The sequence below is a fragment of the Sesamum indicum genome, linkage group LG1 (assembly GCF_000512975.1).
Source record: "Sesamum indicum cultivar Zhongzhi No. 13 linkage group LG1, S_indicum_v1.0, whole genome shotgun sequence".
Taxonomy (NCBI): domain Eukaryota; kingdom Viridiplantae; phylum Streptophyta; class Magnoliopsida; order Lamiales; family Pedaliaceae; genus Sesamum; species Sesamum indicum.
The window spans coordinates 6,335,806-6,351,805 of record NC_026145.1 but is presented as its reverse complement, the minus strand read 5'-3'; the positions used below and the strand labels follow the sequence as shown (position 1 = coordinate 6,351,805).

General features: G+C 38.2%; 2 protein-coding genes across 2 annotated transcripts; one reads left to right on the top strand and one right to left on the bottom strand.

The window, feature by feature from the left end:
- LOC105157406 lies at positions 4,363–9,673 on the top strand. The gene is made up of 3 exons (XM_011073819.2): positions 4,363–5,715; positions 8,480–8,618; positions 8,772–9,673. The coding sequence occupies exons 1-3, from the start codon at positions 5,017–5,019 to the stop codon at positions 9,359–9,361; spliced, it is 1,428 nt and encodes a 475-aa protein (XP_011072121.1). The 5' UTR covers positions 4,363–5,016; the 3' UTR covers positions 9,362–9,673.
- Positions 10,419–15,765, bottom strand: LOC105157395 (adenylosuccinate lyase). Its single transcript, XM_011073811.2, has 10 exons — positions 15,454–15,765; positions 14,886–15,041; positions 14,049–14,264; positions 13,658–13,840; positions 13,068–13,289; positions 12,536–12,652; positions 12,312–12,455; positions 11,989–12,090; positions 11,304–11,372; positions 10,419–10,970 (listed from the first exon to the last, which is right to left on the bottom strand). Exons 1-10 carry the CDS (start codon positions 15,646–15,648, stop codon positions 10,737–10,739), a joined length of 1,638 nt encoding a protein of 545 aa, XP_011072113.1. The 5' UTR covers positions 15,649–15,765; the 3' UTR covers positions 10,419–10,736.

Sequence of the window (16,000 nt, the reverse complement as noted above, 5' to 3'; positions counted from 1 at the left end):
TCTCTCTCTCTCTCTCTCTCTTCTTCTTTTTTTTTTTTTTTTCATAAAGCAATTTTTGTAAGAGTAAAATGAACTTTCTAAATTTAAGAAATAAAGATCAGGGGTTAGGGGCAGGTGAACAGTTGGCGCTTCACGGGATTCTATGGGCACCCTGAGGCTTTGAGGCTCCCTGATTCATGAGATCTATTAAGACGGTTGCGGAGGGATTCAGTCAAACCATGATTGTGTATGAGATATTTTAACGAAATACTGTTCCAGCATGAGAAACGAGGAGGTAACGAGAGACCTCAAGGGTAGATGGAGGCATTTTGGCAATGTTTATCAGACTGGACATGGTGTCAAGGGCTGCCCGCGCACTCGGCACCCTTGACGCACATTCGGCCACTCAATCGCTCTACACGATCGACCAACAACCTTCGCCGACAGACGCTAGGCTTCCGCAGTCTTAGAGTTTTTAGGCGTTGGTCTTTTGTCTTGTACTTGATGTACCGTTGTAAATACTTTTGTTTGCTCAGGGGGATGTTAGGCCTCCTGAGGTGCGATGTTCAGCTTTTTCAATGTCTACTGCTGTCAATAGGAAAAACATTTTTAAGACTATTATAGGGGGGAATGAGTTCTCGAAGCTTGGTGTAGTGTGCGTGCTAGTGTCCCCCTCAAGGTGATCCCCTTGTGCTAGCATCGTTGTACAATGTATATGCAATCTTCAATGCAATGAAATCTACTTTCTGAACCGCGTGCTCAACAATGAAATCTACTTTCTGAACCGCGTGCTCAATTTACTGCTTTCGTACTGCACCTTGCTTACTGTTGTTGTTGCTGTTGCTATTCCTGTCGGTGTGCTGTGCTAGTGCCCGTCGGATTTTCGGTGGTGTGTTGCTATTGGCGGAAGTAGTCTGCGGACTGCTAGCCACACGGTGCCCCTTTCCCCGCATTGCAGAAGGCGCCTCGTGAGACATGGGCAGCTCAGGCAATATGTCTACTTGGTGTAATAACATGGAGTATCGGGCCATGGTTCGAGAGAGGCTGGACTAAGCATGTAGCGGCCGATTGTGGCTAGAACGATTTTCAAATGCCTCAGTTACACACCTCTCTCAGGCATGTTCGGATCATGCGGCTATTCTTCTTACCTATGAGGTCGATGAATTTGATGGGGTGCCATATTTGAAGCCGAGATTCCAATTTGACGCGGTGTGGGTGAGGGCTAAAGCGTGTGCAGCGGTAGTAGAACATGGCTGGACCTGGTCTCAGCAGGGGATGCTGACATGGATGTGCAGGGTAAGATCAGAATGTGTAGGGTTGCTTTGGAGCAGTGGAATCGATCTTCTTTCAACAATGTTACTCGACGGATCCAGTTCCTTAATGATAAGATTAGTAAGGTGAAAAGGGGGACATTGACTGGGGAGGTAAAGGCACACGTAGATAAGTGAAAGATTGAACTAGAGGAGTTGTTAGAGCGTGAGGAGGTTCTCTGGAAGCAACGAAGCAAGGCTCCATGGCTGCAGGAGGGGGATCGAAATACAACTTTCTTCTATAGACAGGCGACGGGACGGTACAGACCGTAAACTAGTCCAATCATTTAAGGATGAGGAGGGGCGGGTTTATGGTACTGATAAGGAAATCTAGATGCTAGTTGCTAACCACTTCTTGGATTTGTTTCAGCCTTCGTATCCTGAATCACATGTGATAGATGAATGCCTCGTTGAGCTTCCGCCACCAGTATCTGACCAGATGAATGTTGCCCTCCTACATCCATTCTCCGCTGATGAGGTCGAGGAAGCCCTCCATCAGATGCATCCTCTAAAGTCATCTGGTCTTAATGGTATGCCCCCTCTATTCTTTCAAAAGTATTGGTACATTGTTGGTAATGATGTTACTACTTGTGTTCTTCGTTTTCTTAAATGATGGGATTTTTTATCCTGCCTTTAATCAAACTCATATTTTCTTATTACCAAAGTGTGCCAGTCCAGAGAGGGTCTCAGGCTTTAGACCTATTAGCCTGTGCAATGTTGTGTACAAAGTCGATTCTGAGGCTGTTGCTAACTGTCTCAAGCCTTTCCTTGGTAGTATGATATCAGAATCCCAATCAGCGTTTGCCCCTAGCAAACTAATCATATATAATGTTTTGATTGCTCACGAACTCAATTCTTATCTCGCTCATGAATACTAGGGATCCTCTAGTCACATATCGCTCAAGCTTGATATCAGTAAGGTTTATGATGGAGTTGAGTGGAATTTCCTTGAAAGAATGCTTCTTAAACTTGGTTTGTGTGCTAAATCTATGGATTTAATTATATGTTATGTCTCTTCTGTATCTTTCTCATTCTTATTAAATGGTTTTTTAGGTCTATGAAGCCAGAAAGTGGGCTTCGTCAAGGAGACCCCCCTTTCTCCATATTTGTTCTTGTTGTGTGCAGAAGTCTTTAGCAACCTGATCTAGCATGAGGAGAGGGCTAGGAATATCAAGGGTGTCTCCACCTGTCTGGACGGACCACGGGTTCCCCACTTACTCTTTGCAAATGATACACTTATATTCTGCCAGGTAATGAAGGATGCAAGGTTGTGCATCATAAACGTCCTTCGCGTTCTCGAGGAGCGTCTGGGCTTAAAATGAACATGAGCAAGTCGGCAATCATCTTCAGTAGGAACGCGCCTTAACATGTGAGAATGGAGGTGGTCACGTCCCTTGGAGTTTTGGTTGTGGATAAACATGACAAATATCTCGGGCTTCCTGCAATTGTGGGGCAATCAAAACAGGCGATTTTTGACATCATTAAGGAACACATTTAGAGGAAGATGCAGAGTTGGTCAGCTTAAAGTTATCCCGAGCCGGACGTGCAGTTATGATTCAGTTGGTGCTCCAAGCTATTCCCACTTATTTGATGAGCTGTTTCAAATTACCAGACACATTCCTAAAAGAGGTGGAAGGTATGTTGGCAGCTTTCTTCTGGAATCAAGAGGTGGGGAGGAGAATTCACTGATTAGCATGGTCAAAGGTCATAGAGGAAAGAAAGAAGGTGGGTTAGGGATGCAGAGTCTCAAGGAATTCAATGTCGCCCTCTTGTGTAAACAAGCGTGGAGAATTATGACGGCCTCAGGTAGTCTTATACACAGGATGTTCAAGGCACGGTACTTCCCTAGGATCTCGTTTGTACAGGCGACGGGGTGAGGTAATTCCTTGTATGCGTGGATGTCACTTCTGGCAGCCAAATCATTGTTGCAGGCCAGAATCTGATGGAGTATTAGGGACAGTTCATTAGTACGAATAGCTTCATCACCTTGGCTCCTACGGCTGGCAACGATCCAGTTAGTGTTGCTTCCCGTACGCTTGAGGTTGATGGGACTGTGCAGGTGCTGCTTGATCCCTGAGGCTGGTGGAATGAGGGGCTGGTCCAGTTGGAGTTCGACCCCTTGGACGTTTAGTGCATCTTAATCCTATTCATATAAGGGAGATTGATCGTTTCCTTTAGCATTATGATCCAAAGAGGAAGTTTACAGTGTGAAGTGCTTACTGGCTAACTTCTCACCCGATAGGTACGGCCACGCCGAGTTGGAGTGATGAGGCTCGCTAGTGGAACGATTGGCACTTAATCTGGCGTAAGAAGGCAACCCCCAAAGTTCTTCTCTTTACATGGAAATGCTACCACTCTGCCCTTCCAATGCAGCGTAACCTTAGACGATGGCGGTTGGAAGTGGATGGCATGTGCCCCGTCTATGGCTTGGAGGAAGACGGTTGGAACAAATTCTGGTTGATTGTTCGCAGAGTTAGTATGGGCCATGTCAGGTATTCTGTAGGGTAGTGTGATGCATAACAGCCTCGATGTGGAGGAGTGGATGCGCCGAGCTCATAGGAGACTATCACGCTCAAACTTTGTCTTTTTTCTTACTTTAGTTTGTCCCTTCGATTTAACTGTAATAAATGGTCTTCGAGGGAGGAGGGGCGGATGCTCCGCCACTTGTTTCTCTTGTTTCTTGTATGTGTCAACTCCAACCTTTTGTGTAAGGGTTGCATTGCTTCGTCTTTGGTTTCTTTCTTTGACTATATTTCTGTTGTGTTAATTTTTTTTAGCCTTCGGCTGAGTTGGTTATAATAATACCTTCCATTTTTTTTCGGAAAAAAAAAAAAAGCAAAATTTTTAAAAATTTTAATACTTTAAAAAATAATTGATGTGAAGTGGTAACTGTATTTAACCATTAACATAAACAACCCTATACTGTACATCAAATTAAAACAGGATACTTAATTGCAATGTCAGGGGAGGGGGTGTGGCGGCATTTAAAGCGCGTGGTAATTAAGAGCACATTAGACAGGCGATTAGTTTAGTTTAATGAAGAAAGGTCAACTTCTGGTCATTTCTCAGTCCAACACATTTTTCAAACCAAATCCCCACAACTTCAAATCCATTGTTTAATCAAACTTAAGATTCAAATAACCACTCCAAGAAGCATCATCCCCATCTTCTTCTTCTACTTCTTCTCCTCCTACATCTCCTTACTTCTCTCTCTCTCTCTCTCTCTCACACACACACACACACACTCAGACCAAATACAGCAAATGCTTCAGATGAATTCTTTTTTCTAAATTTAAAAGCAAAAAACCTAGAGATCTTCACCAGAGCAATCAAGAAGCTGCCTCTCACTTTCACTATTCTTTAACCCTTTAAAGGGAATTGCATTCTTCCCTGATTTTTACACTCTCTTCTTCACTATAATACTAAACCCCACTTCCTCCCAATCTCTGCTCATTATCACTTTTGTACTACAGATGTAAAACGCTCATCGTCTCACCATTTCATCAGAGCTGAAACATCAACTTCCACTCGATGCCATTCGGATTTCTGCTCAGTATTCTGATTATTGGACCCCCACTGTCTTTTCTTTCCTTTGGTTTGGTTCTAAGTAGACAGTTACTCTCTCTTTGCTGCACCAGAAATTAACCTCAAAAACGGAAATTAAACCCTAGTTCTGTGTGTGTGTGCGTGTGTGTAATTTGTATCTGTTTTTGTTGTTTTTTGAATCATGGATTCCAGAGTGATTAAACCCAAGGCATTGCCGCCGAAACCCTCGTTGCTGAAAGATTACCTGTTGGATGATATGAGCTCATGCTCATCCAATGGCTTCAAATCGTTCCCCAGAAGACAGTGCTGTGGCAGTACCGTCCGATTCCTAATCGAGATCGACCTCAAAAGCAAGCAGCAGCAGAAGCAGCAGAAGAAATATCTCAATTATTTCCAGAAAAACCACGCACCATCCCCACTCAAAAACCCGTCGAGATCAGCCCTGGCCGCTTTCCGAACCGTCATCACGGCCGTCAAACGCCTCCCCTTCGGCTCCGGGAGTTCGCCGGAGAAGAAAAAGCGGACGAGATCAATTCTACCGCGGAACCTCTCTAAGAAAATCCTCAAGAAAACTAGCTTCTGGAAGAGGAAATCAAACGAGAAAGAGATCCGACGCTGGAAATCGTTTGATGAGCTCCTGAAGGAGGACTCCGGACCACTGGACACTTCCAACTGCTCCTCCATGAACACTACCAACAGCAACAGCCGATCGGCGAGCGATGATCTAAGTTCGTACTGCTGGAGCGGTAATTCTTCCTCTGAGGTAAATTCAAATTTACCTAAAGACGAGAACGACGCCGTAGAGGTAGCCACAGAGCTTCCAAAAGACGGCGACGTTTCAACGGACTCAACCACCAGTAGTAACAACTCTTCTACAAAGGTCAGTTCCTTTATTTATTTGTTATTTAATTTTAAATTTTATTGTAAGTTGTTGAGCCAACTTGGGTTGCTTGTGTGTTAAAATTTGAATCTTGTACTCACCATTGCTTTTATTTTCAATTAATTGACCTACCTTTGTCTTCACTCTTCAAGATTTTAAAATTTAACTATATTTATAATTAAGGGTATTTCATATTTTAAATTTTAAATTATTTTCGCTCGATCGAAATTTCAGAATCATCTTATAATATAAAATACAATCTTTTTTCGACTGTTTAAATATACAATTTATATTTTGTACAGTTTAACAGTTGTTGGTCTATTGTAGAAGTAGCTATTGATTAGTTATTGATAATTGAATAATAAAAATCTATGGTACAATTGCGACGAATTAACGCAAAAAGTTTGTACAAATTAAGATTTAAAGATTTTACAATTCAAGATTTAATTTTTACGGAATCAAGTAAGATAAGATCAGTTAAATAAAAATCAATTCTTCTGTAATTAATTATGCAGAAGTTACGGCATTTTTATCCTAATTTGTGTTAGTAAAAACTTGAGATTTTATGATTAAAAGATTATGAGTTTGAATTCCACGATCTTGGGTGTATAAATATTTTGATTTTTTACTTGAGGTGAAAATAGTGTCTAATGGTAAATTTGGAATGTGATGATCAAAACTTTTGAATTTGAACCACATAAGAGACTAAAAGAATGTTTTGGCGATGTGGGAAATATATTTAAAAATTATTTTTCAAAAATTTGAAAAAATAGTTTAAAAAAATAATAGTAGAAATTTCGATATTGGTGAAAATATTACAGCAGTAAAGATGGAGAGAAAATAGGTGGAGGGTACACGTGCGGTTTGTATACCGCCAGGTACAGGTAGACCACGCTGGATTTTATGATATAATAAAAAGAAATTACTATTTGCGGCGAGGATCCCGCTATCTCTTGTCTTCGAGCGGAATCTACGGCGTGGAAACTCGGTTCTCCATTGCACGCGAGATACTAGATTTCGCCTCTATTGCATTTCCTAAAATGCCCTTTTGTCCTTGTGCTGTTATTACCCTAGAAATGCCCAGTTGGTTAGGGTCCTTATAGAGCAATTACTATAAACCTCAGGTGCGAAAATATCAAGTAGTAAGAATTAAGCCATATCAGTGTCATTATATATTTCATAGCATGCCCATCATTCTAATTCAAATATTTTTTTGATAAATAAGTTAAATTTGAGCTAAACGCAACGGACCTTCTTACGAACAAAAAATCTCAAAAAAAAAAAAAGATAATTTGAACGTTTATCGGGAAAACGACAACACGACCTCTTGATGTTGGACACAACGAACTTCTTCTTGGAAAATTTAAGGGCCGCGTTACACTTTTTTGTTTTGGGATGTTTATGTTTATTAGTATTTTTGTAGGGATTAAAATGCAATTAATCCAGTTAAAATGAGAAAAGAATTTTTGGTCTCCTGAAACTTATTAATAATATTGATATTATTTATGAATATTACTATTCGTATGTATATATATTATATTTATTAAAGATTATAAAGAATATTAAAAAAAAAGGTAGGGAGAGGTGATATATATTAGTAAAGTAGTGGGGTTGACTTTTTTGACGCATTCGATACTATTCTTGGGATTTACTTCTCATGGGGCTTTGTGGTCTGATCTCTCTCCATTTGCTTCCATTTCAAACATCCTAATTCCTCCTAACACACTTGTTTTTCATTTACGACCCCTATGCTTTATCAATATTATACTTCGGCCCACAAAATTATTTCCAGGAGTTGTGCGTGTCATTTATTATTGAGATAGTTATATTTGCAATCCCTAATTTGTGGTTTATTAATCACCCTTGTTTTCTTACGTAATTATAGAAACCACTCTTATTATTTTATGTAAATATAGAAACAACCCTAGACAGTGAAAAACTAGGAGTTTAATGCAATTTACCACATATGATTTGGAAATTAGCAAATTACTTTATAAAAAAAAATAGTAATTTATCCCTATGTATTTGTTAAAATGAAGCAATTTACCTCCGCGTCTAAGGAGGTAAATTGCTTTAATTTTAAAAAGTTATAAGAAGGTAAATTGTTGTATTTTGAAAAATACAAGGGGATAAATTGCTTTTTTATTTTTCATCGAGAGGTAATTTGCTCATTTGCAATATCATATAAGGTTGCTTGCATTTTTTCCAAAAGTTAGGGGTAATTTGTGCAATGATGTTACGTTTCTAAGATGTATATGTGTAATTTTTAAAAAAATAAGATTGATTTATATAAATGATATTAACGTTTTTTGTGGGTGTATGTATAATTATTCAAAAGGCATGGATAATTTGTAAAAATAGGCCATAGATTATGGGTGTAGATGTAATTACTCTATTTATTATTTAAGTGTGATCATTTATGTGGACTCTTATTGCAAATTTAAATTATACTCCATTACTGTAAGATGATCCCTCCAACCCTAAAATCTTTCATCTGTCGTAAAAGATTTCCCACATCATGGATATGTGGGATTAACAAACGAGTCATTGTTGACGAAAATCTTGATTGACGAGACTGTACCATGAAAACTCCGACGTTCTTACAGGAAACAACTACCTTAATTGTTTCTTCTGAATAATTAATTAATTAATATGTTGTATGATCTCTATTCCTGTCTCCGACAGATGATTGTTACCGGAAAGTTGTATTTTCTAGGATATATATATATATATATATGTAACATGTTGGTGGATTAATGAACAGGAGAAGCAGTGGTCAGTTAGTGAAGAGAAGGAACAGTTGAGTCCGGTATCGGTGCTCGATTGTCCCTTTGATGATGATGATGATGATGACGATGATGAAGTTTACTCTCCTTTCCCACACAGCCTCGCAGTTGTGGAAGGTGAGCTACTCGAATCTCTCATACCACACACACTTTGTTTATACTCGAGTTTTAACTTAGGAAGGGAAAATCCTTTGTGCATGTCCTACACGATTCGTTGTCGACTGCTTTAGGTCTTTTTCCTGAAGAAAAACATGGCAATTTCATGTGTAGGAACTAAGAAGAAGCTCATGAAAAAGATTCAAAAGTTCGAGTGTACTCAGCTCGAGCCAGTGAACCTAGTCGAACGATTCGTACTTCTGCCAGACTCAGATAATGAATCTACTGGTTCTCCTCCCGTTGATGAGAAATCCACATCAGAGATCAAGCGAGAAGAAGAAGAGGATGAGGAAGGCCTAGCAGAACGAAAAGCATTGGATCTACTTCAACAAATGAAGGACACTTTGCCCTCATATGGCCTCAAGATAAAGGCAGACAAGTTACTCTCGGACTTCTTTAGAGAAAGAATCATTGATCAAAACGTGCATCCGCAAAGGCAATGGGGTGGATACTCGTTTGAAGAGGAGCTGCTTGAAGAGGCGGAAAATTGGATCAACGGGAGAAAAACGAGTGAGCTCTTTCTTGCATGGGAGGTGCCAAGAAACAGGGGAGTTTATGTTAAGGACATGGAAAAAGGAGGGGAATGGCGATCGTTAAATCAAGAAAACCGGGAGGTGGCTATGGAGTTGGAAGCTGAAGTTTTTGCTGCCCTTTTGTGTGAATTGTTGCTAGATATCTCATCTAAGGCCACAATATCACTGTAACTTAAGAGGGCTTTGATTAGAGATTGGTGATGATGGAGATGTGGTAATAATATGGGGATAACTCGAGGTTGTTTTCGTCATTCTGTCGCCACCCGTGGTCGAAGGTGGCTGGAATGACTAACGCCACCTTGAGCTTCTGGTTTTATGTTCTCTGTTTGTAGGAGAAAAAATGGTGTAGTTGTGAGAGTTTTGGGGGGAATGGGAATGATGACTTAAGTAGCTTTCTTCTCCATTTATTATCTCCAGGTTTTGGCATTGTAACTTGTTTTCAATCCCCCGATTGACTTACTACTTTATTAGTAATTAATTTCATGAATTAATTTTATATAATCTCGATTTACATGATTGACATGGAGTTTGGAAGTAATAATATAAATAATAATTCTTCAATATTTAACAACTTGTTTGTAAATAATAGTGCTCATCAGTTAAGATTTCAACATATAGGCAAAGCATTTTGAGCATATGAGTTCTTGAAATCAGGAAAAATTTGTATATTTGATCTCGCAAATTAGGTGCATTTTCTTCTTAGACTTTATCGGATTTTACTGGGTGTAAACAGTTCAATTAAGCTCCAAATCATGATTGACCATAAATAATTTTAGATGTTGGTCGCCAAACGTCCTCATCACCAAAGTGATTAGTCCCATCATTTATTTGTGTTCTTTTTTTCTTTTTTTTTTTTTCTCTTTGTCAAAATTTATAAGAGTTGGCCATGTGGTAATCATACATCTGTTGATTAAATCGACAAAATCGCAGTTTCATCCTATAAATAGATCTATGAGATACATAATCATAAATAAATATTAACAATGATATGCACTAAAATTGTTAAAGGGATCTTAATAATGCAAATGCAATACAGGATCATGTGCTAAATTAATCTAATTATTTTGTTTGATCTCATAATCTGATTTTGTTTAACTAATTTGGCCTGGATTGAACATTGTGATTCCGTCATATTTAACTTGTCCGAATCAGTAGGATACAGATTTTGTTTCAAGTAGTTATTTTATGCTACTTACCTATTAATGAGTATCTTTTCTAAGACAAAGTGTAGATAAATGAATTTTCTTTTCATCTTCATTTCGACTAAAGGATTGAAATACATGAAAAATCCCAGAATAGTTCAAACCCCATACATTTCTCCGCTTCTTTTTTCGAAAAAGAAAAAGGGAAGCTATGGTTTGGCTGAACCCAGATTGAAACACCGGGGACTGTGTTCTGGGCACTGCACCAAATAGAACGGCTACGACAGACAGGTTTTCTGCTCTTCTCAAAACGAAGTAGCATTTACGTTGGTAAAAAACCTCCTTGGGTCCAGAATGCAGTATACTGCAAGTCGAAACCTCGTCTAGTCACTCAGTAATAGCACTCATAAGACGATAGCTCCATTCACCAAGCTCGTAACTGTGTCCAAGTTCTTGGCCAATTCAACAGCAGCTCCAACATAAGTATGGGGCGTCAAAGTTAAGAGATGAGACTTAGCTTCAACTGGGATATCGAGACGTTCAATGAACTCTCTTATGCTTTCTCTAGTCACTGCTCTTCCTCTAGTCAGCTCCTTCAATTTCTCATATGGCTCTGGAACACCATATCTTCGCATTACCTATAAAGATAGAATAGAGACCGTAAATAAACTCTAAACAATAGGGCTTATCATTCTGGGAACTATTTATGAATACAAAATCTGTAATATTTTGTGTTGAGTAAAATCTAATTTTCACATGAGAGAGAATGAATTGGAGAAAGCCACGAGCAGAAGTAGCAGGGTCATTTTCCATGAATCATGAGGTGTCGTTAATATAGTCTACACAGTATTTCAAATTCTGTCATTGCAAAGCAACCAAAAAAGAACTGCAGCTTTGCCGAAAGTCACCCAAAATATTTCCACATTAATGAGATAACACAAGATCAAACATATCAGACAAAAGTCACATACAGTTTGTATTGGCTCGGCAAGCACCTCCCATGAGTGGTCCAAGTCAGCAATCAAGGAAGCTTCATTGACCTGTATGAAATAATAACAAATGAAGATGGTGATATTCCATATGGTAATTAATGTAACGCAACACACAATGCTCCATCCACTTGGAAATTTTTCCTCACATCAGAAAAGATAATGACAAAGTGATCAAAGTTCTTAAGTATGTGATCCAAAGTCCTATCCTCAAGGGACAGCAACAGAAAAGAAATGCAAGTTCTTTCTAAAGGATACCTCAGATTATATCAAAAATACATTTGTCAGAAATAGCACTTAGGATATATTATTGGGGTCAAAATTTCGCCCCAACGTTTTCACCTTGCTAAAATGCTAGCATTAAGTCCAGAACAATTTAGCTCTCACTACATTTACCAATCAGAATTTAATGACTAATTTATTTTGGCTCCGGTTTTATTCAACCTTTTTGGTTTATCTAAAGAGAAAAAAAAATATCAAGTAAGACAGCATAGCTGATCATACCAAGCAAAACTACTTGTCATTTGATATCCATTTGAGGTTTTCCTAGGTAGGATCATTTGGAACTACCTTTGACACAAATGTAACAGTACGTAGTTTCTAATGCAAGTTAGAAAGAAACTGTGCAGGAAATATTCATACAAGTCATCCAAGTTATATTTCTTACCTGAAGCTTTGCAATTCCCTGCAATGCGCTTTTGTACGCAAGAAGAGAATGTCCTAATCCTACACCCATGTTCCTTAGAACAGTTGAATCAGTCAAGTCTCGCTGTAATAACAAAACATAACAAAGATTTATTAAGATTTGAAATGCATAGGGATGAGATAGAGCTTAGATGCTTAAAGTTGAGAGCCAAAAAACAATCGAAGAGAAGTATGCTCATGTCATTCATATGAGATACAACTTCAAATTAGATGAAGGTAATATAAGCTCATGCATGCTGATAGGAGACTCAGCAGCTTCAAATTCTAAGGGAAGTGTATGCAAACCTGCCAGCGGGAAATAGGCAACTTCGTGCTTAAATGGGATAAGCCTCCATTTGCAATTCCACAGTTGCCTTCACTATTTTCAAAGTCAATTGGATTAACTTTGTGGGGCATTGTTGACGATCCAATCTCACCAGCCTTAGTTATCTGCTTATATTTGAGAATGCATCATGGTCTTCCATATTAAAAGAAGCATATAATCATCCATCAATATATATTCCTCTCACCTGCTTGAAGTGACCCAAAGAAATGTATCCCCAAACATCTCTGTCAAAGTCAACTAAAATGTTGTTGAACTGGATGATGGAGTTAAAAAGCCTGGCCATGTAGTCATGAGGCTCAATCTGTTTTAGAATGCCAATAATTAACATAAATCAATAGAGACATTAAAGGAGTACTGTTATTCTGGCAAAACCGCCTACCTGATTAAAAATATCAAACATCCATCTCATCTAAATTTCAGAGTACAATAAAGGCAAGAACACATTTGGTTCACGATCTCAGACATGGTTATAGAAAGTTTTTATGGCTATCTAATAGCCTGACAGATGAATTAAGAATTGATTAAAATAATTTAGTTCCAGACAGGAATAGAAATGCAAAAGTGAGCTTTAGCAGTTCTTGAGTCAATAGCATAATTACTCCATGAGATAATCAAAACATGCCTGGCAAGATATACAATATGACTCTGAAGTCCTATCATATGAAAATAGGCCATTTATGTAACATCAAGAGAAAATTTACTTTCAATTGACATACCTGAGTCACATACGGATTGAAACTTATTCCAAGAGATGTCACAAACTCCTCTGCAATTTGTGGCCAATTAACATCAGGATATGCAACAAGATGAGCATTATAGTTTCCAACAGCTCCAGCAAACTTCCCCAAAATTTCAGTTTGAGATAATTCCTTTCGTTCTCTACTTAAGCGGTAAGCAAATATTGCCATTTCCTTCCCTAAGGTTGTGGGTGAAGCTGGCTACAAAACAAAAAAAACATTCAAAAAGTGGATTGAGAACTTTTAATAGTCATTATTCAATCTGTATAATCACAAAATCGTTAACCGATCTTCAAAATATGCTTATTGGAGTAAACAAAATGATCTTAAAAATCTAACACCTTATGGTGCAATGTTGCAACATAAGCTAGTTTCATATGGCAGTTTTATCACTTGTGTCTACCTGATAAGTAGGACATGCGTAAATAAAGAGACATGAATATGGAAGCAATGGCACATGAGGGACTGCTGTGTGTGGCTGTGTGAGCTTATCCTTAAGTGTGAGAGCAGAGGGAGATGATCTCAAGTACAAAAGTAAAATCACATTTTATGCACCCAAAGTTATTTACCTGCCCATGAGTTCGAGAAAGCATGGGAATGGAAGCATTTGCAGTGGCCATGTTACATATTGCTGTGATCAATTTGTCCATGACAGGTAGTATGACTTTGTTGAGAGCTTCTTTCAGCATCAAAGCATGAGCCAGATTGTTAATATCCTCAGATGTGCATGCGAAATGGAAAAACTCAAGCACCTATAATGAAATGGATTATTGTCGATAGATAATGAAGGGTAAAGCATATAAAAATGTAGGGGGAAAAAGAAGACATCCTGGCAAAAAAATATATGCTCCAAAGAGTACTCTAATCTCCAACACAATTTCAAGCTATTAGCCTTAAGTCCAATTGTAGTTTATCCCAAATATTCAATTCATCAAGAACTCCAAGTACAGACATATGTACCTTAGATATCTCTGGATGTGACTGGCATCTTTGTTTCAGGAAATATTCAACAGCCTTCACGTCATGGTTAGTCACTCTCTCAATTTTCTTCACTTCCAAGGCGTCGTCCAAGTTAAATTGATCACTTAAGTTTTGGAGATAAGTCTCAGCTTCTGCAGAGAACCTTGGGACCTCAGGGATTTCAGGAATTTGGGAAAGCTTCAGCAACCACTTAATCTGATAAAGGATATACATATATAATCATGAGGATGTTAAAGAAGATTAAAGTGGATGAAAATAGCCACACACTCTAAAGCAGGACTGTATACAAACAGCAGGTAACAAAAATTAGTAATATACTTCAGTTAATCAGCTAAACAATGATCGCTTGATACTGCTTACACTTCCTTGTTACCATGTTCACCAGGACACTACCACCCACATGTATTTTCTTTGGTGAAATTTTTTTATGCAACTCACACAAATGACTGACAAACTAATGGCAGTCACTGGAAAAGCACTGATCCAAGAAATATATTTCTTTGTTGTGTTTTATCATAATTGATAATCCAACATAGATAACACCTAGTACAATGATTTTTTGGTAACATAATGAGACTTGAATTATGAGTAGCAAAAATGCAGGCAGGCGAAACAGAGCAGTGAAATGATTTCTTCCACCGTTTTAAGACCCAAATGACATGATTTTGATTTCAGATGAGCATATGTACTTCAAACATTTTGCCTACCTAACCAACAGAAAAGAGTAGGACAAAATTAAAAAATTATCTACATGAAAACAAAATCAGTAAAGCCTCTTCAGCACCAAGCACAAAAGATGTTTAGTCTGAGAAATACCTCTACTAAAACTCGAAATTTAATGAGCCCAAATTCGCTCATATAAGGTGCCAAGTCCTTCACTTTACCCCAATACCGGCCATCCAATGGGCATAAAGCAGTCAAACTGGAAAGCTCAACATCCATTGAGTAATCAGCAGCAGACATTCTGTTTACCTGGGAAACAGGATTTAATTCAACCAAGGAAACAATCCACATTGATTATAACGATTCGGTGAGGACAAGAGATGGCTAAGAGATCATTCCTCCTTTCTTCAAATGTTCACAAATTATGATAATCATTTCAAACATCATTATACACCTTCAAAGACCGACGCTAAAGCACGAACAAAGCCTAGCAGCACAAACCATCCTCTTGCTCTCTGCTACGCCAAACCAACCTTATCTCACACAAGAATAAACCTCACACAATCATATTATCAAGAGAAGAAATAAGATATTTTACCTGAAAACTCACTAAAAATTCCAATATCCAACACGCAATTAAACACAAGAAAACATGAAATTCAACCAAAGCAACAATCATTAAACTAGTTGCATACATATATAAGTTAAATAAAATAGTTACCTTCGATACGGACTCCGCACTGATGCAATTCTCCTTTATAGATGCTTTGCAAATGGGAATCCGATGAGCGCGAAAGGAAGCATATGAGTAGGCACGGCTACTGTAAAGATTCCGAGCTTTTATATGGGTCGATGGGGTGAGACACGGCGTCGTGCTTTTTACATTCAGACCTCTGACGCCAGCTCCCAGTTCCATTCCCACGGCTGAGGATAGAGTCTCCGGCTGGCGGCGCGTGGGGGCTTGAAGTGGTGTGGTAGAAGAAGAGCGGAAGACGAAGGGACTCAGCTGGTACTGGTAGGGGTTTCTAACACGAATATTTTTTTTAATATTAGGAAATTAAAAATAAATAAATAAAGAAATCCATCATGTAATTAATGTTAAAATAATTAAATTTAACAAAAATAATTTATGGTATTTTGATTGAAAATCTTATAATTAATTATATAAATATATATTACAATTAAATTCCAAATCAAGCCTATAAATCATGTAAACTATTTTTATTAAAATAAAGGGTTAAATAATATTTCCCCCTGAATTGTTCTTC